This window comes from Squalius cephalus, assembly GCF_949319135.1.
Source record: "Squalius cephalus genome assembly, chromosome: 17".
Lineage (NCBI taxonomy): Eukaryota > Metazoa > Chordata > Actinopteri > Cypriniformes > Leuciscidae > Squalius > Squalius cephalus.
This window is the reverse complement of record NC_137138.1, coordinates 9,931,439-9,959,352: the sequence shown is the minus strand read 5'-3', so window position 1 is coordinate 9,959,352 and position 27,914 is coordinate 9,931,439. Positions and strand designations below refer to the sequence as shown.

Sequence of the window (27,914 nt, the reverse complement as noted above, 5' to 3'; positions counted from 1 at the left end):
GGCATCTACACTGGATGTTGGTAGTCGTCTGCTTTTTACTCCTTTGAAGTATGCAGGTATCTGTACTGTTCTGTTAGGGACGCTACTGTGTTTTTAAGAGGTGTGGTGTCATTGCTGAATAGAGAGCTGGGAAAAGTCTTCCACCTATTCAGATAAAGTGTTTATTGCTATTCCTTTCAGTTGAAATGTAGACACTGCTTTTTCTGATGAACAAATTAAGGCTACTTGCCTGTACAAAAGTCTCCACCACAATACTAGGGTGTTGTGGGTGGCTGTTTCTAGGTTGCTATGTGCTTGATTTAACAAGCGCCAACATTAAAGGCTACAAGAGGGCCGAAAATAATCACTGCATAGAGATACAAATATAAAGAAGTCTTTATACACTCTTAGAAAACTTTGTTGGTTGATTTTGAGACTTTTTGGTTGTTTTAAATGTTTTAATTTTTCTTGTGGTTATTTGTTGCCTTTGGACAGAGCATGTTTCTGCTTGGGATATTTGGTTGTGGCAGGACATGGTGTCTCCCATGAGAGGCGTCTATCCTATGACTCACTTTCCTGAATCTAGTTACAGCTGGAGTTTGCTTTTGATTTACTTGGAACTGCTGTTTGTGTGATTGTTATAGGTATAGCTCATCCCCAAATCCCCTGGCTAACAAGTAACTGAAACTGAAAACAAAGATTACTAGCAAGACTAGTTGATACCTAGTGCACGCCATCCTGGCACAATTGAGCTGTGGTGCTCATGCAGGAGGCATAGGTTTGAATCTGTCCTGATCCCATTGCCTCTCTCCCGAATAGTTTCCATCAATAAAACGTGGAATAACCCAAGAAGTAATGTGTGTGTGACACCCTAAACATGATATACGATTGACATTCTAACATCTGCATTGTAGAAAGGACCTTTGCAATCCTCCACTGCATCTGCAGCTGTTAAACCCGGCACCAGCCCTGCAACCCCAGCAGTTTCTTCAGTAGCTCCATCTACTGTGGGAGCTGCAGGCGGTGGAGGCGGTGGAGGCTCTACCACCACTCAGAAAGGACCTTCTCAAGTCACGCCACAGGTAGACACCATCCGTCTACTGGATTTATCGGACTTTGGGCTTGTTCACACCTTCCTCACGCTGGTTTTCATCAGGGTCAAACTGCACTGTCTTTTTCTTAAACACCTAATCCTTTCTATCCTAATCAATCTTGCTTTCATTCTTGGTTAACATTTTTGGTGAATACTAACACATTTTTGGGTTGTTTCTGGAAAACATCTTTAGGACCATTTGTTGCACAAACGTCTCTGTCTAATGGAGATGGTGCTTTTTGTCTGTTCTTTGGGTCTCAACGCTGACCACATTCATGACTTTCTGGGTGCCGCCTCGAGAAACATCATCTCATCTTCATATTTAAAAGTGCATAATGAGTATCTCACTCCGGCATGCTGATTGCAGGCCACAGTCTCTAAACCCACACCTGCGTCTTCGGCTAAAGTCCCAACTGCTAGCTCCGCTACTGGACCTGCTGGAACGACAGGTGGAACAGGAGTGAAGCCCACAGACCCTGTGAAAGACAAGGCCCAGGTACACCAATGCACATCTTTCATTGGAGTCTCCTTATTCTTCTGCAAAACAAGACTTCATCAACATGCCGCTTATGATGCCATCTTCTGCACACCATTTATTGCTGCTTTTACTTCAAGAATTCTCTTTGGAATGATAGTCCTGCCTTAGCAATGTCTCATTCTCCGATCACCATGTTATTCATCTCTCACACAAAGGAGTTGCATTATTGCACTCCTGAAAAGATATGACAAGAGGTCTTATCTTTCTGTTCTTTCCCTCTCTGGATTTGCTTTGGCTGCACAATTGCTTTATCTCATTTATTATCATCATGTGAAAGTTGGTATTAATACTCGGAATATGTGGCACGTATTCTTCTGATAGAGTACAACCGTTCCTTCATCCAAACCGGGACCCGTTAAAGTGGATCCGGCTGTCGGGAAGCCCTCAGCCACTGCTGGTGTCCAAAAGCAAACAAGCGCCCAAAAGGTACTTATGGAATGACAGAGGATCATCGGGAGTGCATCAAAATTACGTCAACATTCTTATTTTAACCTTCAGTTCTCATGCTAAAAGTGCAAAGAGATTTGTGCTTGAAAAGAAGCAACCAGCTTAATGGAATTTGAAAGGGCTATTAGGGGAATCTTTTTTTTTTTCCCAAATGATTTACGATTACCACCTAAGTTCAGGCCCATGCATAAACTCATGTTAATGCATTTCAAAGCATCACTGAACATAACTTCGGGATGTAAAGCCACTCACGCTGGTCGAAATAGAACACGTGTACACTACCATTTAAAAGTTTGAGGTCAGTAAGATATTTGAATTGTTTTCAAAGTCTCTTATGCTCACCGTGGCTGCTTTTATTTGATAAAAAATCCCGTAAATTCATTAATATTGTGGAATATTATTCAAATTTAAAATGAGTCCATTAAGAAAAATTTGAAATCATATCATTCAAATATGCTGATTTTCTGCTCAAGAAACATTTATTTTCATCAATGTTGAAAGTTGTGCTGCTTTATATTTTGGTGAAAACTATGATGCCGGTTTTCAGGATTTTTTTAGTGAATAGAACATTTATTTATTTGAAATAGAAATTTGTCTTTACTGTCACTTTAAACTTCAATTTAATGTGACCTTGCTAAAAAAAAAAAAAAAATATTTCTTATAAAAAAAATCTTACTGACCCGAAACCTTTTAACAGTAACTGTATAATGGAAAGACATCTATGAAAATGATTCACAGTGTTTCTATTTTAAGCATTTTCCCCCCCCAAGATTTTTGGCTAAAATTGGTATGAGTAGAGAAAGTGTATATTTTAGCTTCTGTGACTGGTCACCATTTCTTTTACTGTAGGTTTTGTAAAAATGTTATAACTACTTTTTTCCCCATTTTAAATTATCATATATACCATGGAATTCACCATATTTCTCCACAGCATGTCAATTTAATACAACATACGGTCATCTTACATGGTTTCTTGGCAATTTATTGAATAATACCTTGGAATGTTTCAGTACTGGAGCCAGTCCAGGTATGTCGGTATGGAGAATAATAATTTTGCTTTGGGCTGCAGGTGCAAGTGGAAGTGGGTCCTCCAGGAGCTAAAGTCAGTACGAAGGTTAGTATACATGCTAAGTTTATCTTTGTGGCTTTTTGTTGTGTGATCATCAGAAATTCTGTGTCTTAAAAAAGATTCCAATGTGTTTATTTTTTGTGTGTGTAGGATGTAGATCCGTTTGATGCCCTGTCTGACACTTTACCTTCATCAGAACCTCTTGCTCCTAAAGTCCCAACATACACTGGACCAGAGGTCAAAGAGGTAATGCATGGGTGTAGATATTTGACTGATGTCTATTTAAAACTTAAAGGGAAAGTTATCCAAAAATGAAAATTCTGTCATCAGTTACTCTTTCTCATGTCGTTCCAAATCCATAAGACCTTTGTTCATCTTCGGAACACAAATGAAAGCGATTTCTGGCCCTCCAGTGAAAGGCCCTCTTGAAAACGTTCACAAAGAGAATGTAAAAGAAATCCATATGGATCGAGTGGTTAAATCCAAGACTTCTGAAAAGACTCGATCACTTTATATGATGAACAGATTTAATTTAGGCTTTTATTCATATATTGATCAGCGAACATAAACTAAAGTTTAACCGAATACGCTTGATGCTTGAGAACAAACATTGGTTCTGGCAGAAGTTCAAACATGCTGCGTAACACGAGAATGAACTTCATTGGTTCTCGCACGTCAAGCAAGCATGTTTGAGCTTCTGTTTACCAAATTTGAATGCTGTATGTACATTCGCTGATCAATGTTTATATGTAAATAAAAGCCTAAATTAAATCTGTTCATCATATAAAGCGATCATGTCTCCTCAGAAGACCTGGATTAAACCCCTTGATTCATATGGATTTCTTTTACAATCTCTTTATGAATGTTTTCAAGCGTCAGAGTTTTGGGTGAATAGACATTTACTGGATGGCCAGAAATCACTCAGATTTCATTTAAAATATTTTAATTTGTGTTCCGAAGATTAAAACGAAAGCCTTATGGGTTTAGAAAGACATTAGGGAGAGTAATTGATGACAGAATTTTCATTTTGGGGGGAATTAACCCTTTATGCAATTATCTTAGCACGTGTTTATGAATGCTGATTGTTTAACAACCTGTATTTTGCTATATGTGTGTTTTCTAATGGAGTGTGTTGCATGTCTCAGTTAAGTGTAAAACCAGAGACAGCTGATTTATGTGGTGTGAGAGATGACACACTTCCGCCCGGATACAGAAAGGAAGACATGGTCAGTTGGCGATCATGCATATTCTTAACCTCTTTCTTTTTCTATTTCTTTCATCTTATCCGTAGTTAAAGGGATAGTTCATCCAAAAATGAAATTTTATTTAAAACCTGGATGATTTTCTTTCTTCCACTAAGCATAAAATGAGGATTTTGAAAAACTTTTTTTATACACTTACAATTAATGGGGACTGAGGCTTTCAAGCTTCAAAATGAACAGAAAGGCACCAAAAAGCATAATAAAAGTAGCCTAAAGAAAGACTTATTCTATGTCTTCTTAAAGGGATAGTTCACTCAATTACTCATTCTCATGTTGTTCCAAACCCATATGACTTTTTGTTAATTTTTGGAAGAGATTTCTGTCCCTCCATTGAAAGTCTAGTCACCCGAAACTCTGTCAGTACAAAACATTTATAAAGAGATTGTTAAATAAATCCATATGAATCGAGCAATTTAATCCAAGTCTTCTGAATAAACTTGATCGCTTTATATGATGAACAGATTTAATTTAGGCTTTTATTCACAAAAACATTGATCAAATAAACATTGATGTCTTGACTCTTCAAGAACCAAATCTCATTGGTTCTTGCGGATGCTCGATTGTTTATCACAAATATCTTCATTTGTGTTCTGAAGATGAACGAAAGTCTTGTGGATTTGGAGCATGAGGATGAGTGAATGATGACAGAATTTTCACCTATGGGTGAAATATCTTTTTAAGCCATTCGATTGTTTTGTTTTTTTGAGTGAACTCTTCCTTTAAACAATCATTCCTTCTCTCTCCCCACATTCCTGATTTGTTTCCCTTTTTATAATACCATCAGTCCTGCTTTTTTCATTATATCTCACTGATATTTAGTGTATGTTTTTAGTATGTTTCTAACTGTCTAATCCAAAGCATTTGTTCTTAGAGGAGCATGTTTTTCAGTCTTTTTTCAGTGGGTTTTGAGTCTAACCGGTGTTAATTTATATATTCAGGAAAAGAAAAAACCTACTGGAGTTCCTGAGAAGCCTAAAGATGTTCCCAAGGTAGGAGAGTTGCGGAGGCTTTAACTGTCAGTGTGTTCAGTGAGCTGTTGTTTTTAGCTCTTTTCTTATCATGTGACTTCCATTCTTCTAGTTAACACAGGTTTGAAGTCTCCAGTATTTACTTGCCTACTTCCTAGCACAACATTATTGCTATTGCTGTCACACTGTTATTGTCCCATTCTTGCTGTCTTTGAGCCTAATGCACAAAAAATGCACAAGTTGCCTTTTATTGAGAAAATTAGCGGATACATGTTTTGTGTTCTTACCCTCAATATAATGCTGATTAAAAATGACAGTAAGTAATTGGCATAATACATACCCAAACCATGTCCATATAGGGGCTTATACATGTGTATATATATGTATGTATATATACTACTGTTCAAAAAAGTTTTTTATTTCAAGAAAGTATACTTTTTTTTTTCCAGCAAGAATGCATGAAATCAATCAAAAGTGACAGTAAAAATATTTACATTTTTACAAAAACTTTATATTTCAAATAAATTTTCTTTTAAAATGTATATAATTATCAAAGAATCGTTTGATATGCATTTCAGCTGTGCAGCTGAATCATTTCAATGAACTTATTTAACTTATTTAATAATCATGATTTCTGCATGAAAACATATGCAACGCAATATGCACGGTTACTGAATGAGGCCCATGTTACACCCAGTCATATTGTCTATGACATGTCTCATTGTTATTGTCCCTGTCCCACTGATATTCACCTATGTCTTACCTTTGTTCTTCCAATCTCACTGACAGACTCTCTGTCTGTATTTTAGTGCCAAATATTTAGCTTGATTTAAGGGTGTTGGCTAGCAAACAGAACCAAACACAAATTCATCTCTCATTCACTTTCAGCACATTGTTGCGCAATCAGCTTTACCACACACACACACACACACACACACACAGACACACACACACACACACACACACACACACACACACACACACACACACACACACACACACACACACACATAACCTGTGCTGCATTTCACTTATCATACCATATGGCATAATTATGTAATGATATATGCCATTATGCCAAGTTGTTTTGTTAACGCCCATCGCCCACCCTTCAGTTCTCCGAATATAATTATCACGTCTCACCATTTTGTACAGCTTTTCCCTCAGATTATCCAGCTGCTGGTTGTTTTATAAGTTAGTGTGTGAACGCAGTGTGTTGTTAATGTTGAGCTCTTGGTATGCAGAGGGTGTGCCTGTACTTTTCCTGTCATGACACATGCTATTTGTTATTCCCCCAAAATTTAGCTTGGGGCTCCCTCTAATGGTCTTTTCTAGAATTACATTATCAATATATTATTTTTGACGTTTTGTGCACAATTCTGTTTTGTCTTTTTTCATTAACGTGTGCTTGTTTTTTTCTGAAAGCCTATGAGCACAGATGATGCGCTGGAGTCCCTCTCGGTTGGGTTTGTGTCTTCAGCTCCAAGTGCTCCTAAGAAGACAGATGTGGTGAGTAGCCGATCTTGACAACAGTTTGTTGTCTTTTTGCTCAAGTCATGGGTTTTCAAAGTTTTCCATGCCATACATAGACCCGCAGTTACGATAATCCCCTTGTGAGGGAGTTTTATTTCAATTCAAATATAAAGCCAGTTTTATTTTTATAGTCTTAAAAATGTAAAAAATATTACATGAAAAATATTAACTATTTTTTTATTTGTAACTTATTATTAACTGTAATTATTATTTTAAAAGCTTAATATTATGCATAATAATATTTTGTATTATTATTGTTAGTATTTAGTTATTATTAAAACAAGTGTTAAAATTAATATTAAGTTAAAAAATAAAAAAATATCTTCCGCTATTATTATTTATTTGATCATTTTCTGTGTACCCTAGCACCATTGTGAAAATAGTTGCGCATAGAAAATATTTGCTATTTTTTATTTTTAACATAGTATTCATTTGAATTATTTTAATAACTAAATAAACATAATAATAATAATGATTATTTTTAAGAATATTAGCCTATTATATTATTAAATCATATTATTAAATCCCTGGCTTAAGTCATATCAGATCATTCGGTTGTATATGCATAGTCTTGACTTGTTTGATATTTATTGGCTGTTTTTCAGAAAACTGAAACAATAGGAGCAGTCGATGTTCGTTCGGCTGGCATCTCCAACTTTGCTCCCCCTCCACCCTATCAGCAGGTAACAGCATTTAAAACACTGCGACAATAACATCAGCATGTCTAAAAGCTAAGCTTGTCTCTGTCTCCTTGAGCAGAAACAACCGGCGACATCTCAACCTGCTACTGTAACCAAGTCATCTGCTCCACCGGCTGACAAGAAAGCCAAACTAGATATCCACGCACAATCCTCTAAACCAAAGACAGATGAGGTAAAGTCAAGTTCAACCCAATACTTTAATGAAATAATGTTCATTGCATATTTTAAGGATTCGATATTTCAGATAAGTCAATGTATTTTTATTCAAAATAAATTGAAATTGTGTCCATTTTCTATTCTAGTCAGACAGCTCCATGTCGCTGGACGCTCTCAGCGCTTTGGGCGACACACTGGGCGCTCCAGAACCACCCAAAAAATTGCCTGAACTCAAACCTGGACAGATAGTTGATGTAACAGTTCTATTTATTCTTTCAGAATTCATATTTGATTATTTAATTATTTTTATTAAAGCATTAGTATAGAGTATTTTTGTTTTGTTATTGTTTTATTAATATTTTGAATTAGCTTTTAATATATTATTAGTTGGGGTTTTTTCATCTTAATTTTAGATTGATTTTTAATAATTTCATTGTTTTTTTCTTTTTTTTTTTTTTTTCAGTTTTAGGTTTTATATATTTCCAGTTAATAATTTTTGTGTTTCAACTTAAATTTATTTTAGTCTATTGCCAAGGCACCATTTAGTTTAAGTTCTTCAACTAATATTTATATTTTTTCAATTAACAGAAATGTAATAGTTTTAGTAAATGATAGTAACCCTGTATAGAAGTACTCGTTTCTATATATTTTGTTTAATCATCTGCATGTTTTTGAGCAGGAGAAGAAACTGACATCCGAGAAGGGCGTTCGTGTCGGGGAGAGAGAAGACTCGCTCCCACCAGCGTACAGATTCTCAGAGGAAGAGCTCAAGAAATATCCCCCTCCTAAAAAAGAGGTCAGACATTGAATACAATCCACAAGAGATTTCCAATCTGTGTCTTCTCTTATTCTTATTTAATACTTTACATCATTGAGAATGTTTACTTATGTGAGGAGAGATGGGTTGTATTAACGGTGTGTAGTGATTGGCTATTGTCACTGGATGCTGTGTTCTGATTGGTGGATCTCTCTCTTAGCCCTCACTGAACACAGATGATGCACTAGACATGCTTTCCGAAGGTTTCACGACCCCCGCGGCAGCACCTGTTGTTAAGGCCTCTGTTCCTCCTGCACAGGTAATAATTTATAATCATTTAAGTACAATATTACATTATGTAATGCTTACAATGTACATTTGAGTAGTTAAACATGATTAATTTGTTTAATCAGGAAAAGAAGAAACCTGATGCGGTTCCTGAGAAGACTAAAGATCCTCCTAAGGTAGGAAAGCTGTTTCTGTGCTGTGTTGTTTTTAGACATTTGTAGTCACATGCAGTGTTGGGGTAATGCATTACAAGTAACGCGAGTTACATAATCAGATAACTAGTAAAGTAATTATGCAAAGTAACGCAAGTTTCCCATGCGTTGACTGATGCTCGTCTCTCCATGTTGAGAGAAATCAGGAGTAAGTGAAGAGGCGTTGTGTGCGCTTTGTGAACATGATGGTTATTGTAGTTCTAGACTAAATGCGAGCATGCATTTACTCACTTGCACAAAAACAGATTCAGTATTCCTTAAAAATTCAAACTATAATTGTTAAATAACAAAAATATACTTTATGTATTTAATCTCTCTTTATTAACTAATCTTTGCTCAACTCAACCACACTACGCCAAACTGACTGTATAGATAAACATCACATTTGTGTCTCTTCTCCTGCATCCTATTCTTCTGCAATCCAGAATGGCAGCACGGCTGAAAGGTTTGTTTGAGCTGCGCTCTCTACTGTACAGGAGTGAATTTGCATTTCCTTCAGCCCGAGGCTTATTCGTTTCACTTTTGGTGTGAAAGGGCATTTAAATTTGCTAAAATTAGACATTAAAAAATAATAACAAGTAACGGAACATCCCCAACACTGCTCACATGTTGTTAAAGCCTCAGTTGCTCCTCAAAAAAAGCTGATAGTTTATAAAAACATAACATTAGTTAACATTCACACAGTTGTTTAACCACTGGTCATTTTCCGAATCAGGAAACAAAGAAGCCTGCTGCGGTTCCTGAGAAGACTAAAGACGTTCCCAAGGTAGGAAAGTTGCTTTTAGCCTTTTGTTCTTCCTTGTGTGTGATTATTTTATGTTAACATAACAGTAACAAATATTATTGCATTATATACTGTAGGTTTAAGCATTCAAATAGTTCTTTAACCACTGGTATTTTTTTAAATCAGGAAACAAAGAAGCCTGCTGCAGTTCCTGAGAAGACTAAAGACGTTCCCAAGGTAGGCCTTTTACTGTCACTGTTTATTTTGATATGATGATGACTGTACATTATACCACTTTTTACACTGCTACTTGCCCAAGAAATTGACATGAAATATTGATTTGATTTGAAATTGCTTTATTATTGGATAAGGAAGTGACCGAGGAGTGAGATGAAAGACATGATACTAGCACAGCTATGTATGAAATTTGGAAAATGGTCAATAGTACAGTACAGCGTACATAATAGAAATACATTTGATGACAGGATGCTGCGATTTAAGCAAGTTTTCCAGAATGCTTTGTTGTAATGCAAATAAGTTAATGTTAGTGTTTGTCTTGCACATATTAACCTGCTTGCTTTCTGTCTTTCTAATCTTCTTTTAGCAAAAATTGGATGAATTGTCAGCACTGGATGCTCTGGCTGGTGATTTCGTGGCTCCTCCAAAGTCTGCTTCTAAGGTACCATCAAATGCCAATAGCTTTGTTTCCATCCAAAGTTGTGAATTTAACTTTAAACATTTAAAACATTTGCGAGTAAAGCAGCGTTTCCATCCCATGTGTTCAAGAGAACAAAATTGTCACTTCCTGGGAAGTTGCCACAAATTATCTGTTATAAAAATATAAGTTGCTGCAATCGGGTAACACACTCGTGTAAGTTCTGAGTGGTCATTATACCCAACCTTTTAAGTGACAAACTCAGTGACCAAACCAACATTTGAGATGCTTTGCAATGAAACTGGTCCACTGGTTAGTCCAGTTATCCAATCACATCCTTTGTTGAGGGAAAGTAACTTGAGTCTTTAGTTGCGCATCGATGGATTTATTTGGTAAATGTCGTCTTATTGGATAAAAGAAATGATTCGTCTCAATTGAGCACATACGTTTTTTTTTATGCACATTTTTTGAATTTATGCACATCTTGGCATTTTCATCCAGATTTTTTAGCATAAAAATAGGTGGATGGAAACATGCTCGATTCAAATCTCAACTATTATTGCACTCTTCCAGTATTTGTTTTCCCTCAAAAGATAATAAATATTTGTTTTATATTATATTCTTGTATGCCGTAGGTTTCTTCGGCTGCTCCTATCCCTCCAGGCCCTCCACAAAAACCACTGACAGACGAGGTATTGCAAATCCTTGACGAATAAAAAAAAAGAGATGTATTCACATAAGTCACGGAAATATATGAAATTAAATTGGTCATATCAGTAGTATATATTGTTTTAATATTAGAACTGACATTCAGCTTTCTGGACCCTGTAGATTTTTATGTGGCTCTCTCTCTATTTCTCTCCTGCTCTCTCATATGCGCAGGACCCTTTCAGTGCTCTGGGCGACACACTGGGTGCCCCAGAACCACCAAAAAAACAACCCGAACTCAAACCCGGGGACATTGTTCATGTAAGAGTCACGACTCTTCTTTGATTTTTATTGTCTTGTACAAATTTAGATATGGCATAGATATCATTGCTACATTTCTTTGTACTTTTTTCAATAATTGAATGTTTTTTGAGCAGGAGAAGGACGTGACATCCAAGAAGGGTGTTCGTGTCGGGGAGAGAGACGACACACTCCCACCACATTACAGATTCTCAGAGGAGGAGCTCAAGAAATATCCCGCTCCTGTGAAAGAGGTAATATGCTGTCACAGTTATAAGTGACATTGATCTTATTGTTGTTATATGTGTTGTGTCTCATGGATGTGTGATGATTGGTCACTGTTCTTGTGATTTGATTGGTGGATGCTTTCTTCTGTCCCAGCCTTCTCTAGACACTACTGAAGCTCTTGATATTCTGTCTGGTGATTTTACCACCCCCACTGTCCCATCTGCTGCCAAGACCCCTGTTTGTTCTTCCTCTAAGACTCCTGTTAAGGTGAGACTCGTGAACATCCACATACAGTAGGAAACAAACAACTGTGATGTATTTGATGTCTCAATTGGTTCTCCTACGTACCAATGATATGAAATGTCTGGGGTTGGTAAGATTTTTTTAAATCTTTTTTTGAAAGCAGTGTCTTGTGCTCACCAAGACTGCATTTATTTGATCAAAAATAAAGTAAAAGTAATATTGTGAAATATTATTTAAATTTAAAATAATGTTTTATTCCTGTTTTGGCAAAGCTGAATTTTCAGCATCATTACTCCAGTCTTCAGTGTCACATGATCCTTCAGAAATCATTCTAATATGGTGATTTACTGCTCAAAAAACATTTCTTATTATTATTATTAATGTTGATAGCAGTTGTGCTGCTTAATATTTTTGTGGAAACCATAATACAACCGTGAATAGAACAGCATTTATTTGAAATGGTATTCTTTTGTAACATTATAAATGTCTTAACTGTCACTTTTGATCAATTAAATGCATTTTTGCGGAATTAAAGTATCAATTTAAAAACAGAAAAAAAGAAAGAAATCTAACTGACCCCAAACTTTTGAATGGTAGTGTACTGTATGTTTAATCTCATTAGCAATGTTTATTTACACCTCTCTCATTTCTCTTCTCATTCTGCTCTTTAGACTTCAGGTTCAGCTTCAGATTTTGCTTTAGATGCTCTTGCTGGTGATTTTGTCGCTCCTTCTTCTGCATCTAAAGTTCAGTCTGCTGTCTCTGGCCCCCCACACCCTGACAGACAGGTACATTTCTAGTTTATCCATATTTTCACATATTATACATGTTCATACTTTCCTTTTATACTGATTTTCTCTTCTACTTTTTGGTGCAGTTGTCAGAAAGTACCTCATCAGCTTTGGATGCCCTCTCAGACACTCTGGGAGACATAAAAGCAGCCCCTGAGCCTGCCCCTGTCCCGCCTAAAGCCATCGTTAAGGTAACACACTTTTTAATAACCGTGTCTTTCCACTTTCCATACACACAACTCTGCACCAAGCAGAATCAAGGCCGACTCACACCAAATCAGATGCGATTGCATGACCAGCACTACTAATTTTTGTAATTGAAAAATGCCGTCACCATAAAACTACAACAACCGATTGTAGGACCTTGATCCTTGATCTTTTGATAATAAGAGTTTGATGCACTATGAAAACAAAACCATAACAGCACCCCAACTTCCTCTTCAATTCCCCCCCCCCAAAAAACATGTTTATTTGTTAAAGAGATCAATGCGAGATGATACACCAAACCTTGTGTTTCCTGGCATTGTGTGGTGCCTGCCTCTCTGCATATCCTTCCGTAGTATCCCAGTGTTAGGAAAAACTTGACTGAAGATTATGTTACTGACCCCAGACTTTCGAACAGTAGTGTATCTTTTCACAGGCATCTTAAAGGCAAAATATGATCATGTAAACTATATTATGACAGTATTGCTTTTTCTCTTCCCACCACAGGAAAAGGATATAAAGGAGGAGAAAGTGAGTAAACCAGGTGAGAGAGACGACACCCTTCCACCAGATCATAGGTTCAAAGAGGAAGGCCACAAGGTGACTTTTGCTTCTCTATTATGTTTCAAACTAAATATTATGTATTAAAACTTAAGATATGACAAATTTTCCACTTGTTCTTCAGTCGTCTTCACAGGCATTTGAAGCCGCAAAGCCGAAAGACGTCAAACCAAAGCAGGTACTTTATGAATCACTGAGTGTATAGGAGATTTTTAAATGAATCTCTTGAATGATTCAATGACAAATACATTTTTTAACAGTCACTTGTTGCCATCTACTGGCATAACGATGTAATTGATACAATCTTTTTTGAAGCGTCGTGTTACTTTCAAAAGGTGATTTGCTCTATTTTGATCCGAACTATAAACTTTTATCCCAGTACTTCTGCGATCATTTGAATTATTGTAAGACAGAAATAATGATACCGTGTGGCTGAAAAGGCTTTTTTTGTTTGTGAAGCTGTTTCATGAACTGCTCTCTCTGGCTCAGTGGCAGCGCCAATGCAGATTTGAATGTTCCACTGTGATCGTACTTTTCAAAGGTTTAATAGATATAGTCGAATCGTTGTCATTTAGGAATAAGATCACATGGGTGTTTAATTCGAGATTGCAATCTTTTAACGATTAACCATGCAGCTCTAATATATACAACTTTAATAAACAATAACTACAATTCTACAAATTTCTGTTTCATTTGACTGTTTTTCTGTCCATCTCTCAGACATCAATCGATGACACAACGGCCCTTGACATGCTGTCTAGTGATTTTTCTGCAACACCGACCATTAAGCCCTCTGCACCTGATGCCCAAAAATTCACCCCTGAACCAACACCGCCAACCCATAAGGTACCACAAACAAACCTGCATAAATAACTAAAAATCCCTCTAAATTCTTTACAAAAGTACTATGTTTTGATTATTTCTATTGTCTTTGTTTACAGGCATCAGGTCCAGTTATGGATCAGCTGGCAGGCAAATTGATTCCCAACTTGACCGACCCCAAAGCCAAAGACAGCAAACCAAAGGTAAGAATCAGGCCACAGGTCAATTGTCATTATGGACACTTTTCACAGACCGTGATGATGCATTTCCACGTATTTGTCACATTTTAATTCTTAAAACATTTAATATACATTTATAGTGCTATACATTATCTTGACAGTAAATGACAAAATCCCAATTAACGCCACTGCGAGGGTGTTTCTGAGGCAGTGATGGCAAATTTGACATTTTTTCTGACTTCTGTAATCAGTCTCTATATTTTTCCCTCTTTTTTGGAAAATCATGGATATTTTCTTTTGCTATTGGAGCACATGGGAATTCAAATATTATATTTGCTGTCATCTCTTATTCATCACTATAGTAGTTTACCTAACTATGATGACTTCCGCTTCTGACAACCCCAGAAATGTGAAAAGGGTCCTTTATCTGGATGCTGATCATCACTTTTTTCACATATTCTGGACATTCTGTTCTTTCAGAAAAATAATGTTTGTTTTCCCCAATCTTCCTCTAAAAAAAAAAAAATGTAGCGGGCGAAAATTAAAAGTAGGAAAAATCTGTGCATGCTATTACTGTATGAGCTTCAGGCTCTCCCCCCAGACCCTTTATACTGGTTCAAGCCAGTTTATATCAGGGGTCTCTATCTGATTACAGGCAAAGGGGGTCAAACCAAAGTCTAAGCCAAAGGTAGGTTCTTTATGAATTGAAATGCATGAATTTAGTTCTTATACAGTAGCTTTGGCTCATGAACGGCAGCATGGAGAAACACAAGCTAAAAATCCCATTCGGTCACCATTCCATCGGCTGAAACGCAATCACATGGCTGTATATTTGCATATTCATCCAAACATCTGGCTGGTCTGATACTCAAAGGCTTTGCGTTTACAAACCGCTGAGGATCACTTGATTATTTCATTTGCACACATGTAGTGCTGTTATGCCACAAAGCCACCAACCATATGCTTGAAATGTTTGCATGCTTGGTTCGCATACTTAAAATTCTGATTTTGTGTCCCAGAAACAGTCAGTAGAAGATTCTTCAGCCATGGATCAGCTGCCCGGCAAAGTGAGCTCAGATGTGGTGCCTTCATCTTCCACGAAGGGCGGAAACAGATAGATTGCACGTCAGTGTCTTTACGAACTTCTTTGAATTTAATTTAGGTTTTTATATTATATTTACACTACTGTTCAAAGGGTATTACTGTATGGAGTCTGTAAGTTTTTTAAATAAATTAATATTTTTATTCAGCAAGGATGCATTAAATTGATCAGAAGTCACAGGAAATTCATTTATAATGTCAGAAAAGATTCCATTTCAAATAAATGCTGTTCTTTTGAACTTTCAATTCATCAGAGAATCCTGAAAAATATATATATATTGCGGTTTGGTTTCCACAAATAATATTCCGCATATGATAATAATAATAAATGTTTCTTGAGCAGCAAATTAGCATAGTAGAATGATTTCTGAAGGTCATGTGACACTGAAGACTGGAGTAATGATGCTGAAAATCCCATCAGAGGAATAAATTAAGTTTTAAAATATATTAAAATGAAAAAAGAACAGTTAAAATTTCGTTTTTTTACTGTATTTTTGATCAAATAAATGCAGCCTTGGTTGACATCTTACCAACCCCACACTTTTGAATTATGTTATATTATTTTTTTATATTATTTTCTGTTTTTAACTGTTTTTACTTTATTCATGTGATTTATTTCTCAGATTTATGGTGCGTCTCCTCATCCCTAACACAAGAAACCATTAAAGGGAGCTGCTCGGACAAGAAATATATTTTATGGTGGACACGGAATAAAATGAAAAAAATATATAACTGCACAGAGACACTTAAACGTGTATTTTTTAGAGCCCCCCTCCTCTCTCCTCCTAAAGCAAAGCAAAAATAAATCGAATGATCTTTTGTCTCCTTGTGACTGATAGAACATGTATGTACAGAAATCGCATGTATTGTTCTACTTTCGGTCATCTATTTTTGGTGTGGTGTTGTGATATATTTTTTTCCCACAGTAAAAATATTATACCATATACTATTTTTTATTTTATTTTTTCCATCTTTAACTGGGGGTCTCTACAGTCTTCCGGTTCACAGACATGACCGTCTATAGCTGTTTGAGGATCTATTGAGGCGCTAGTAGGTTATGAATTCATCGTTTACAGCACAGGGATTCCTGTAAGGAATTGCAGATTATGATTATGATGCCTTTTGAATGCTGTTGTATGTTTGTATGATGACACTAGTCTAAAAAAGGTTTGTGTGGGAGGTGTTTTTTCTTTGTAGTTTGTTTCCTCAAGTGCACTTACAAGGATGCGCTCGATAATAACTGTAAAATTATTTTGCAAACACTAAATGATCCATTGGCCTGTTGTCATCACAAAAGCCTTGGGAAATAATTTGGACAATTTCATGTTTCACTCCTAAAGTTTTTTTTCCACTTGATATCGGGGGTCAAATAAGAACTGTTTAGAACTGTATTTTTAGAGCCACTAATAAATTCACAGGTGTTGCGTTAGATGTGGTGGAAAAACTCAAGAGTCTTTCACTCAACTCAGTTGTGTTGGTTTAAGGGCAACCACAACATTGCCATTTTGCTTAACATCAGGACTCGCTTTTTGACGCTTTAAAATGCTCAAATAGCTTCCATAACTGACAGTAGAAACTAAAATATGACTTTTAAACCCAACAGTGTCTTCCATATTTTTTTTGCTCATACAATCTTCAACAGATCCAGACAGGCTTTTCTAGAGCGTTCAAAGATGTTGTGTACTATTAATTGTGGCAGGATGGTATTTTCAAGAAGGGATTTTTACTCTTAAAAAATAAAACTAATAAAAAACATAAGTCCTTTTTGTTGGTTTTGTTAGTTTGGAATGTTCTGTTCTTAAAGTCTTTATGCAAATAAAGATGTAATGATGATAGGGGCTCAGATACATTGTTTTTGGGTGTGTTGACGGTGTTTGCTTTCATTAGAACTGATTTAGTCCATCTTTATGTATGTTGTGATCAAACCTGCAAAGTATTTAACACCCTATAGAAGGACAATGTGACGTTTCTGGAAGATTACAAAGCATGCAAGGGACAGTGTTGACAATTCCGGGGGTTTTCCAGTGGTTAAAGGTCACTCGCCCATTGGGCTATTTTGGGCAATCATTACATTTTTCTACATTGTATACCTTCAGAACATTTGGAATATGGCCTACGGAACGAGTTGAATGGGTTTATTTTATGAAACCTTTGCATCCTCTTGAAATAAATTTGATGAAAGTCACCATTCTCTGCCAATAAATGGGCAATCTCAAGCAGGACATTTTTTTAATCTCTATTTGTGTTCCAAAAACATGAGTAATAAAGCTTTAAAACCCACCACTAGCATAGCTTGCCAAAAGTAATATTTAGTAAAGGTGTGGGTCTGGAAGCTCAAGGACGGAACTATTAGGCTACTAAACTAAAACAGCATGCGAATTAGCAAAGTAACTCGGGAAAAAAATCATTCATTGACATTGCATATTTACGCCAATAGGTGGCGACAAATGAACGACAGTCTTACTAAAAAGTAAACAAACTTCAAAGATAGATAGATAGATAGATAGATAGATAGATAGATAGATAGATAGATAGATAGATAGATAGATAGATAGATAGATAGATAGATAGATAGATAGATAGATAGATAGATAGATAGACAGATAGATAGACAGATAGATAGATATTTCAAACTTATGGTCTTAAATCCTAACATGAGATACCATTAAAGGGAGCTCATTGGACATTATACTTAAGGCCTTATTCACTTAGGAAAATGTCCTGTTGCAATGTTAAAGTTTTTTTTTCCCATTTGATTCATGAAGTTAAATGAGAGTCGTTTAGCTTAAGCTCAAGGTTTTACACTTACTTTTCAGAACCCCTAATAAGATCACAGGTGTTGCATTACATGTGGTAAAAGTCAGAATCACTTTCACTTTAACTCAGTTGTGTTGGTTTAAGGGCTGCCGCAAAATCACCGTTTTGCTTAACATCAAATGTCTAAATAGCATCCATAGTTCATGACTGAAACTGAAATACGACCTTTAAACCAAGCATTGTCTAACAAAAACGTTTCTTTCTGCTCATGAAATGTTGAACGGATCCAGGCAGGTCTTAATAATGAGTTCAGAGACGTTATTGGGTTATTAATAGCCTACAATCTTTTTTTTTTGTTTTTGTTTTTTTGTTCTTAAAATCTAAATAAGAACTCTGGGTCACACTTTAGATTAGGGTCCAATTCTCACTATTAACTAGCCTATATTAACTACGAATTTTGCCTAATTACTGTTTATTAATGGTTAGTAAGGTAGTTGTTAAGTTTAGGTATTGGGATTAACTGATGTAGAATATGGTCATGCAGAATAAGGCATTAATATGTGCTTAATAAGTACTAATAAACAGCCAATATCCTAGTGCATGTTAATAAGCAACTAGTTAATAGTGAGAATGTCACCCTAAACTAAAGTGTTACCAGACTCCGACATTCGACATGTCTGTTGTTTACAAAGAATATAAACATTAAAATCATAATGTTGTGATCAAGCCTGCAATGTATTTACACATTAACGACACCAGCATATCTGGAAGATTACTTTATTCTTGGGCAGCGTGTGACTATTGACCGTTCGTGCTGTGTTATTTATAGGCTACTGAAATTGTTCATTTTAAATTCTTCATGTCACTAGGATGAATGAATGCATGATACAGGCCTATTGCTTCATCCAAGAGCCTTTTTTATTTTCAATTGATTTTCATTTATTTACAATTAAATGTAGAAACAGACATCAGTAGGAAAGCAATTTGTTCTGTCGTTCAGGAAATAATGTACAAGACTACATCTGAGGTTCATATCACTTACAGCCACAGCCAGCAGATGGCAGAAATCTCTTTTAAACAGGTTACAATTATACAACTTTGTACACCACACAAATGCATCAATTTAAGCCATAATAAGCCCAGATTAACAAGCCTACATTGAAGCAAAACATAAAACATTTCACCAGGAACAGATTAAGACTATCAAAAACCACATAAAGAAAAGATCTGATAATTGTCAGTGACAGAAACAGATACAAAGACATAACTATAAAAAAATTTCATTTCAGAAACGTTTTCAATTTGAAAGATTAAGATTTAACGTTCTAGAGACTGAATAATAATGAAGGAGGAAACCGCTTTTAAATGTACTTAATGAGAAGAAAACTGAACCAACGAAAACTTCCCTGCTTCTTTATTGGAGCTAGAAGTGGTTGTTGGGCAGTTTAGCGTGGCCGACGTGTCTGGGTTGAGGTCTGAAAATTACAAATTGAGATATTGAATAGAAACTGTATTGTATTAAAGGGAAAAGAAAATTTACTCGCCCTCAAGTTGTTCCAAACCTGTATGATTTTCTTTCTTCTGCTGAACACAAAAGAAGATATTTTGAAGAACATGGGTAACCAGACAGTTGACGGCACCCATTGACTTATTTTTTTTTCCTAATATGTAAGTCAATGGGGTACATCAACTGTCTGGTTACCGACATTCTTCAAAATATCTTCTTTTGTGTTCAGCAGACGAAAGAAACTCATACAGGGTTAAAACAACTTGAGGGCGAGGGTGATTTTTGGGTGAACTATCCATTTAATGACAATTTTTGTCATTGTGACTTACTGTCTTTTGTAATGGTGGGGACATCGTCTTGTTCTTAAACCTAGAGAAGAAAAAAACATTTTACAAAAAGATTTTAGTTTAAAAAAAAAAAATCCTTCAACAATATTTATAAAAAACTAAGCATGCTAAAACTTAATCAGTCAAAAAATCATGAAATCATATAAAATATTATTATAAAATATAACTTATTTTTAAATGTAAATACATCTTTGGTTGTGTTTTTATAGATTAAGAATAGTGTAATTGTTCTTACATGTCCTCTAAATAATTATGTGTAGGAGTTTTGAAAATCATTTCCATGCATAGTCAGGCTATTATTAGCATAATTATGGATATGTTTTAAATGTCTGTGTTCAAGTCAAACAGTAACTGTGTGCGATAACTTCTATGTTCCAAAACTTGTACATGATCCATAACCATTAAAAAAAATAAAAAAAATGTAAACAAGAACATCATCTACAGCACTTTGAAGAATTTAAAAGGTGTGGATTTGACTTACGGTTGCAGTACAAAATTGTGACGATCAGCAGAATGAGGAAAAGAGCACAGCCAGAGGCGAGAGAAGACAATATCCAAATCTCACAGATGAAACCAGGCTTCCCTGTGAACAAATACACCTCCTAATCATTACAACGCTGTCTTATAATACAAAGATTTATTTTTCAATTTCCATAATATAATATATATATATATAGCACAACAAACCTGTTTTTTGGCATGAACACTGTGATATTGTTGTAGATTTGGTGGTAGATTTTGTTGTAGTCACTAAGATCGGCTCTGCTGGTTGTGGAGGTTGGGTTGTTGGATCTGAAACAGAAATATTAGCATATATGATCCAATGATATTTTTCTTTAATGTAATTTTATATTTCCACTGGCAAGTTTTTTCCCCCTATTTTAAGCATATCCCTCACTTTGTTGTTGTTAAATCAATGCTAAAAACAGGACAAATGAGGTAAAAAAGGTACCAAAATTAAATGTAGACAAATTACATTTGATTCAAAACAAATGATTCATATATGCAGTTTTGCTTCTCAATTAAATTGATCTTGTTTTAAGGATGTTTAGGGTTTTTTTTTACTGAAAAACAAGACGAAAATTATTTTTGCAATGCTCATATATCGCATAACCCTTTTGAAAAATCAGATGTGATCAGTGTTTCTGATTTAACCTGAAAATGATAATGTTTAACAGTCAGATACCCACCTGGTTCTCCTTTAATTTCAGTCAGCCCTCCAAAGAAGAGTTTATTGCTGTTCATGGTTGCGCAGGTGTAAACACCACTGTCTGTCTTTTTCTTGAACGAGTTAATGACCAAATGTACCTTACCACCGTTCTTTTCTGTACTGTATTTCATATCAGAGGCTCTTTCCTTTACCTCCTCTTGTTTAACAGTGAATAAAAAGTCTGCACCTGCACTGTTTATTCGAAACCAGAATGTCATGGTGCCGGACTGTTTAACGTCACACTCAACTCGAACCTTCGCTCCTTCTTTATAGATCTCCGCAGAGACTCCTGGAGACAAAGAGATGTGTTTAGATTAAGAAATTCACAAATACCATCTAAAACTGATTTAAACAGAAATGGTCACACTAAACGCAGAGAAATTCAGTTGCACATGACTTTTAATGTGACCATATGAATAAATGCATGTGTGAACAAATACCATGTGTATTTCTCTGCATTCATGGTCACATTAAAAGTCATGTGCAACTGAATTTCTCTGCATTTAGTGGTGTGAAAATAGAATGAACTTGTTTCACCATTGAATTAACTGAAAGTAACTTGTATGTAGCTTTTTATACTTTTAAGCATGCCAATACATATATCATAATTTATGTGTTGTATCATTTTCATGCTGTTTCTGTTCTGAGGTAGTTAGGCTAAATGTTAAATAAAAAGTATTATTTACAGTTTAAATGACTGTCTAACGGCTGTACATAAAAAGAACAAAAATCGTAAACAGTCTGTCCATCCTGTACACTTTTATACTTTCATTACATTTCATATAATGTAATTGCAATTTAAGAGAAAATGTTTAACTCACCATAGAAGAGAGACAAACTCACACAAAATCCAATGTATATTTGATACATTTTTTCAATTCTCAGCACAGACATTCAGTTCTTCTATAACGACAGGAACAAAACTACTGAAAGGATGAAACGAAATCTCCTCGTCTGCCCCTCCCAAACCCTCACTGTCTTGGTTTTCAACTGAACTGCAAAACTGTACTAAAGAAAATAAATGTACTATTTGTTTTGTTGCTTACTAATTATATATATATATATATATATATATATATATATATATATATATATATATATATATATATAAAAATAACATTTAAATATGTAAAATGAGTGGCCCAGAAACAAATGGTAACCGAATGGTAAGTAAACAGCATAAAAATATGTAGAATTACAGGTGCACAGTCAATTTTTTGTGTACATTCCATGTAGTAAGGATAAGGTTTATAATCATTTCTCTACTTTTAGTTTCTGTACTATATATAAATATAGCAGCTATTGGGGGATGCTGTCACACTCTTTGGTGCAAGTTGTCACAATGCCTTATATAGTATTAATCACAATTTAAACTGTAAAACAATTATGGGAACCATAAAACAATAAAAGAAACAGCAATATTTGAAATTGTAATTGTGCAAAAAAAAAAAATATATATATAAATAAATAAATATAAATATAAATATAAAAAAGTATACCCTGTAGGTCAAGTAAGGCTAAAGTTACATTACATGATTAGGTAGAATTCTGTCAGAATGGTTTATGTCGAATTTTTTTGTATGTAAATGTTTGTTTGTTTTTGGATCGATGTGGATCATTGTTAAAATTTGGTCTATAAAACAGGTGGTGGTTGTTTTTTAAGTGGCTTGACGTATTGTCAGTGCAGTGGTGCAGCATGCTCTCAGCGTGCACCTGAAGGGGGGTCTATGCACTAGCAGCAGCACGAGCACATGCACCGGCGCGCGCAGCTCTTTGATCGCGCGTCAAACCGCATGTGACGCGCTCCTCTGAGTGGGGCTGTACTGCAACCCTGGACCCATAACGTTCAGCTTAGAAAATGTGTCGTTAGGGTGTACAAAGGCTATTACAGATGTGCACGGAATGTTTTTGCGTCCACGCGCTTTGTTCGTTTACGTTTCTAAGATCTATTTATGCACAATTAAATGAAGGGAATATTCTCACGCTCACTTTCAAAGACATTTTCCGTTTCTTTCACTTTCATTCACTCACACACGTCTTAAGAAAATCGTAGTCATGATATAGGCTACTTTAACAAATGCAGTAGCCTACCAATGCAGAATTTAAAAGCTAAACAGTTATTAATGCATGGATAACCCAAAAAGAATGCATCTTAACCTCACTTTTCTGCAGACGAAGTAAGGCTAACTTACTCAAATCAAGTAGGCCTTACTTGAGCTAAGGTAGGATAGGCCTATATAGATAGCCTTTCCTAATCAAATATTACTCCAGTAGGCTATAGCCTATATTTAAGCAGGCCTACTCATTTCCAATATTACTTAAGATGTACGAAATTATTTAGTTTTTAATGTACTTAAGTAGCCTATTAAAGGTAAAAAAGTAGGCTATACTGATCGAGGAACCATGTTTATTTTTAGCCACTACTAGTGTGTCTGACTCAACTTGAAAGAATGTAGCTAATTAAGCATTTAAGCAATTTGTTACTGTCCACAACCGCTTTTCTGAACCAGTGTTTCAATTATTTTGCATTAATTGGGTGTCAAGGTAATAAGTGGATGTATGAAGTCAGTTCTCCTCAGGTTCACACAGGTGTAATACCACATTACGTCAACTATCAACATGTTCCTCTAACATTTGAGGACCAGAACGCAACACGACACTTTTTGTTTTCATTTGAGACACTTTGTGATTTCAAATCTCCATTTTGTGAAATGTTTCGCTTAAAAAATTGTATTTGTGCTATCTTATCTCGGTGAGGAAAAACTCAAAACAGGTCTGCATATCACCTGACGTCATGACGGTATCAGAATATAACGTTTCCCAAGAAGAGTGGAAAGATGTTCATTTGTTTTGTACGACAGCTTCAGACCACCTTTGTTCTGTAGGCGTACAGAGAGTGTCTAAATAATATGATGTGAAGGAGATGCTGCCCACACACGGTTACATCACTAACAACAGCGCCCCCTTTCTTTCTTATGTCGCAACACGGTCTGACGTAATGTAGGTACATTCTCCTGTCCTGGAAATTAACGTAACATTTACATTGGCCATGTATTTTGGTTAGTGGAAATATGAGTTTATGACATTATCAACAAAAACAAATCTGTTGAAGACCCAGTTAGGTGTAGGCTACACTAAAAAAATGAATAGAATGTGTACAGTGCACACAATCTATTCATTTTTTTTGTTGTAAAATTGCAAAATTATTGTTATTTTATCAAATGTTGCCTAAGTGTTATATAAGAGTTATATACTGTATATAATACTTCTTATTATTGTTATTATTGTTGTTGTAGTTGTTAACATTGGCTAGTGAGTTTGCAACATTAGAAAGTCACTTATAAACAATTGCACACACACACAAAAACTGATAATAATTTAAATAAAATAATGATAAAATAATTTTACACACACACACACACACACACACACACACACACACACACACACACACACACATATATATATATCGATCAGTTTAGCCTACTTTTTACCTTATACTGTATATACAGTTATTATCATTTATTTGTTGCAATTGTTTCTTTAGGCTTACAGTAGGCTATATATATATATATATATATATATATATATATATATATATATATATATATATACTGTAGAAAAGGTTTGAATGTATGTGAACAGCTGAGCTAAAGATGAACTATTATAAAAAAAAACACATTAAACACACTAAAAATGAAGAAAAACACATTTGATCACTTCTCTAATCAAAAGCAAAGGCAGGGACCTTATGGCTACAGTAAATCTCACATACAGCGTTGATCCTTCATAAAGGGGAGGTCTGTTTTTCATATCTTGCCGGTGGGTGTTCAGGAAGACCTCCAGTCAGACAGAGAGACAGTTTCTGACAGGCGGTCCACCCTCAGTTTCCATGGCCCCCCATGTAGTTTTGAGTCACTTTCTCAGTCTGGGTAATTTCTCATCATCCACTGATTTCTTACCTGGGGATCCCTGTCTGACTCACCAAAAGAACCTGATCTCAGAGACGTGGGTCTCAGACCCAAAACACAGCTCAGAGACCAAGGTGGGGATGAGGGGGATGGGGCTTGCCTGGGGATTCCTTGGAGGAAGAGGGCCAACTCATCCTCACACACACCACAACAGAGAATTATTACATGCAAGCCCACCTTAGACAGCAGCCCACCTCAGACAGCTCAGTTTAGAGAGTGATCAGTAAAAACAGACTTTCAGTCACTGCAGCAATTACAGCGTTAGGATTCTCTTCATTCAAACACTGTATCCATTCATCTGAAGCTCAGAGGGAGGGATCAGTTACAGATCAGATGTAAGTATACTTCTGCTTTCTTGGTGATGGTTGAGACTTTACTGGGGTCTCAGAAATCCTGAATGTGCTTAAATAATAGTAATTTCAAAAGTAACTTATTCTTTTCCTTAAAATTATGATATGTTCCTCTCATCTAATCAAACCCCAGTTAGCAGATATTATCAAAGCTGTAGAGCCTATATAAAAGCATATCAAAGCATACAAGTGACTTTTTTCAGAAATGTTATATTTTATATGTTGCTTTTTATGGGGTGATTTAGTATATTTATCAGTAACTTATAATAGTCTCTGAACGCCAGCTGCGCTTGATACACATTCACAAGTGCATTCGTGACAGGATTTTTTAATGTCCTCCATTATTACCTCTTGTTTCTCTAAACATTGTAAAGTGACGGGTTGCTATAGGCTACATAGTTGTGTGATTTGTATTTGACTTATTGCACAGGCTGATAAAATAAAACAAGCTGTTTTAGCATATATATATATATATATATACACATAATACTTTATTAAATTATATATAAATACAATTTATGAAAGTATTATATTTATAGTATATGCAATATTACCATTGAAATAAATGCAATGAAATCTCAAATACAAAGTAATGTAATAGTATTTTAGACAATTTTTTTTAATGAATCTATACACATTCGCAATTGCATTCATGGCAGGATTTTTCAATGTCCATTATTATCTTGTTTCTCTAAACATTCATAAAGTGACAGATTGCTATTGGCTACATTTTGTTGTGTGATTATATTTTACTAGTATTATTGCACAGGCTGATAAAATAACATAAGCTTGTAAACATGCATCTGTTCTGTTTTGGCGTATATATACAGTATATGATTTATGTATATGTATGTATATGTGTGTGTACACATACATACTGTAGGAAATTTTAAATCAAAACTGAAGGCTTATTTGTTTGAATTAGCTTTTAATCGATGATACAGTGTCATGTTATCTGTTTTATTGTCTGTTAATTGTTTTTATTGTATTTATGTTTATGCTACAGTATGTACAGCACATTGGTAAACAATTGTTTTAAATAGTGCTTTATAAATAAAGTGACATTGACATACATATACATAATGTATGTAAAATATACTGTGTACTGTGTAAAATGTACTGTTAAAATATATATAAAACAATTTATAAAAGTATTATATTTATAGTATATGCAATATTACAATTGAAATGAATGCAATGAAATCTCAAATTTGTATTGTATTGTATTTTAGATGTTAATGAATCTAGTATTGTGTTTAGATATAATATTTTTAAATGAAGTATTCACTTGTCATTGAGGGTTAAGAATGTGATATTCTATGTATGTAATTCATAAATATAATTTATATGCTATCATTTTTAACCCTTCAAATGAACTGGTCTTGTGTCCCTTTCATTGGTTTCGTCTTGAGACAGAACAAAGATGAACGCACATGGTAATTAAAAATGGTAGATTTTGCGCACAGTGTAACATAAAGACCTACAATGGGTAATTGGGTAATTTTTCAAAAGGCTTTAAATACAAATGATTTTATTTCATGTTCATGTGTGCAGATGCTTATCGGTAAAGACAAAGATCATAAAGAAACTTATCAAGACGCAACAAAGGATAAGACCTTCAGTTCTTTTTTCAGAACATTATAAGTTTAAGGAAAGCTACCCCTCAAGTATGACATGTATTTTATTCATTTTCGAATACCCACTTTATTGATATTAAATGTATTTTTTACAGCTTTTACCTATTTTCTGCGAGTAATGTGCTTTTTTTTTTGCTTTAAAGGAACTGTACACTTAAGATGACCCTACTCTAATAAATAATTTGCCAAATGTGGTTTTGTGCACTTTTTTTGTATTGAAATAAATAACGCTAGATGTAGGTATATGAATTTAATGTATTGTTTTAACATTTTTAATGTAACATGGTTTAACATGTTTTTTCTACAATCAATAATGAAGAAAAATGTTTCCTTTCCCCACAAAAAAAAATCATGTTTTTCTATTTTTGCACTCATCTAAATTATTGAAAGCCTATCAAAATGAATAAACTAATGATAAAACATTGCTCTTACAGTTCAGAGACTGTAGAGCTAAACAGTGTAATGGAGGTCTTGTGTTGAGAGTCTGTGACGCTCTCCATGCGGCAAGGTCTGTGGTCTCTCTGTGGTGGTTTTGTTTTAGTGTAGCGCTGAGGAGCTCAAAGCTGAACGAGCGATGCGACAGAGATAATGTTCTGTCTTTTTGCACAGGAAGGGGTTTGTTCATTTGCCTCAAAGTATCAGGAAGAACAGCTGCATTTTCAAATTGAATGACAGC

General features: G+C 35.1%; 2 protein-coding genes across 42 annotated transcripts in view; one reads left to right on the top strand and one right to left on the bottom strand.

Moving 5' to 3' along the window:
* cast (calpastatin) overlaps positions 1-17,644 on the top strand; it is a 42,215-nt gene extending 24,571 nt beyond the window's left edge. For 6 of the 39 annotated variants that reach the window (XM_079898814.1, XM_079898847.1, XM_079898836.1 and 3 more), the window contains 30 exons: positions 894-1,061; positions 1,440-1,568; positions 1,932-2,036; positions 3,127-3,171; positions 3,277-3,372; positions 4,272-4,352; positions 5,327-5,377; positions 6,782-6,865; positions 7,495-7,572; positions 7,649-7,762; positions 7,893-8,000; positions 8,426-8,542; positions 8,724-8,822; positions 8,917-8,967; positions 9,719-9,769; positions 9,914-9,964; positions 10,332-10,406; positions 11,018-11,074; positions 11,265-11,351; positions 11,468-11,584; positions 11,712-11,825; positions 12,473-12,589; positions 12,679-12,783; positions 13,304-13,396; positions 13,482-13,535; positions 14,078-14,203; positions 14,299-14,382; positions 15,014-15,046; positions 15,378-15,483; positions 16,083-17,292. In XM_079898814.1, coding sequence (XP_079754940.1) covers positions 894-1,061; positions 1,440-1,568; positions 1,932-2,036; positions 3,127-3,171; positions 3,277-3,372; positions 4,272-4,352; positions 5,327-5,377; positions 6,782-6,865; positions 7,495-7,572; positions 7,649-7,762; positions 7,893-8,000; positions 8,426-8,542; positions 8,724-8,822; positions 8,917-8,967; positions 9,719-9,769; positions 9,914-9,964; positions 10,332-10,406; positions 11,018-11,074; positions 11,265-11,351; positions 11,468-11,584; positions 11,712-11,825; positions 12,473-12,589; positions 12,679-12,783; positions 13,304-13,396; positions 13,482-13,535; positions 14,078-14,203; positions 14,299-14,382; positions 15,014-15,046; positions 15,378-15,476 — 2,589 coding nt within the window. In that variant the 3' untranslated portion in view covers positions 15,477-15,483; positions 16,083-17,292. Of the gene's footprint in view, positions 1-893; positions 1,062-1,439; positions 1,569-1,931; positions 2,037-3,126; positions 3,172-3,276; positions 3,373-4,271; positions 4,353-5,326; positions 5,378-6,781; positions 6,866-7,494; positions 7,573-7,648; positions 7,763-7,892; positions 8,001-8,425; positions 8,543-8,723; positions 8,823-8,916; positions 8,968-9,718; positions 9,770-9,913; positions 9,965-10,331; positions 10,407-11,017; positions 11,075-11,264; positions 11,352-11,467; positions 11,585-11,711; positions 11,826-12,472; positions 12,590-12,678; positions 12,784-13,303; positions 13,397-13,481; positions 13,536-14,077; positions 14,204-14,298; positions 14,383-15,013; positions 15,047-15,377; positions 15,484-16,082 lie in introns of all 39 variants that reach the window. The other 33 variants (XM_079898833.1, XM_079898834.1, XM_079898832.1 and 30 more) reach the window with 12 other exon arrangements.
* Positions 17,645-18,980: 1,336 nt separating this feature from the next.
* cd8a (CD8a molecule) lies at positions 18,981-24,106 on the bottom strand. Of its 3 annotated transcripts, none has more exons than XM_079846477.1 (6): positions 22,102-22,239; positions 21,261-21,569; positions 20,758-20,862; positions 20,552-20,653; positions 20,053-20,092; positions 18,981-19,691 (listed from the first exon to the last, which is right to left on the bottom strand). In XM_079846477.1, exons 1-6 carry the CDS (start codon positions 22,172-22,174, stop codon positions 19,640-19,642), a joined length of 681 nt encoding a protein of 226 aa, XP_079702603.1. In that variant the 5' UTR covers positions 22,175-22,239; the 3' UTR covers positions 18,981-19,639. The 3 variants fall into 3 exon arrangements, with proteins under 3 accessions (XP_079702603.1, XP_079702604.1, XP_079702605.1); XM_079846478.1 differs by lacking the exon at positions 22,102-22,239 and adding an exon at positions 24,067-24,106 and having other exon boundaries at positions 19,115-19,691; XM_079846479.1 differs by having other exon boundaries at positions 19,115-19,691; positions 21,468-21,569; positions 22,102-22,236.
* Positions 24,107-27,914: the final 3,808 nt, after the last annotated feature.

Bases quoted from the DNA above. Each gene is read 5' to 3' on its own strand.
- cd8a (XM_079846477.1), bottom strand. From the start codon at position 22,174: ATGTCTGTGCTGAGAATTGAAAAAATGTATCAAATATACATTGGATTT. The intron at 21,570-22,101 runs GTGAGTTAAACA...CTTTGTCTCCAG, and splicing joins GAGTTTGTCTCTCTTCTATG to GAGTCTCTGCGGAGATCTAT. The intron at 20,863-21,260 runs GTGGGTATCTGA...TTTCTGTTTCAG, and splicing joins TGAAATTAAAGGAGAACCAG to ATCCAACAACCCAACCTCCA.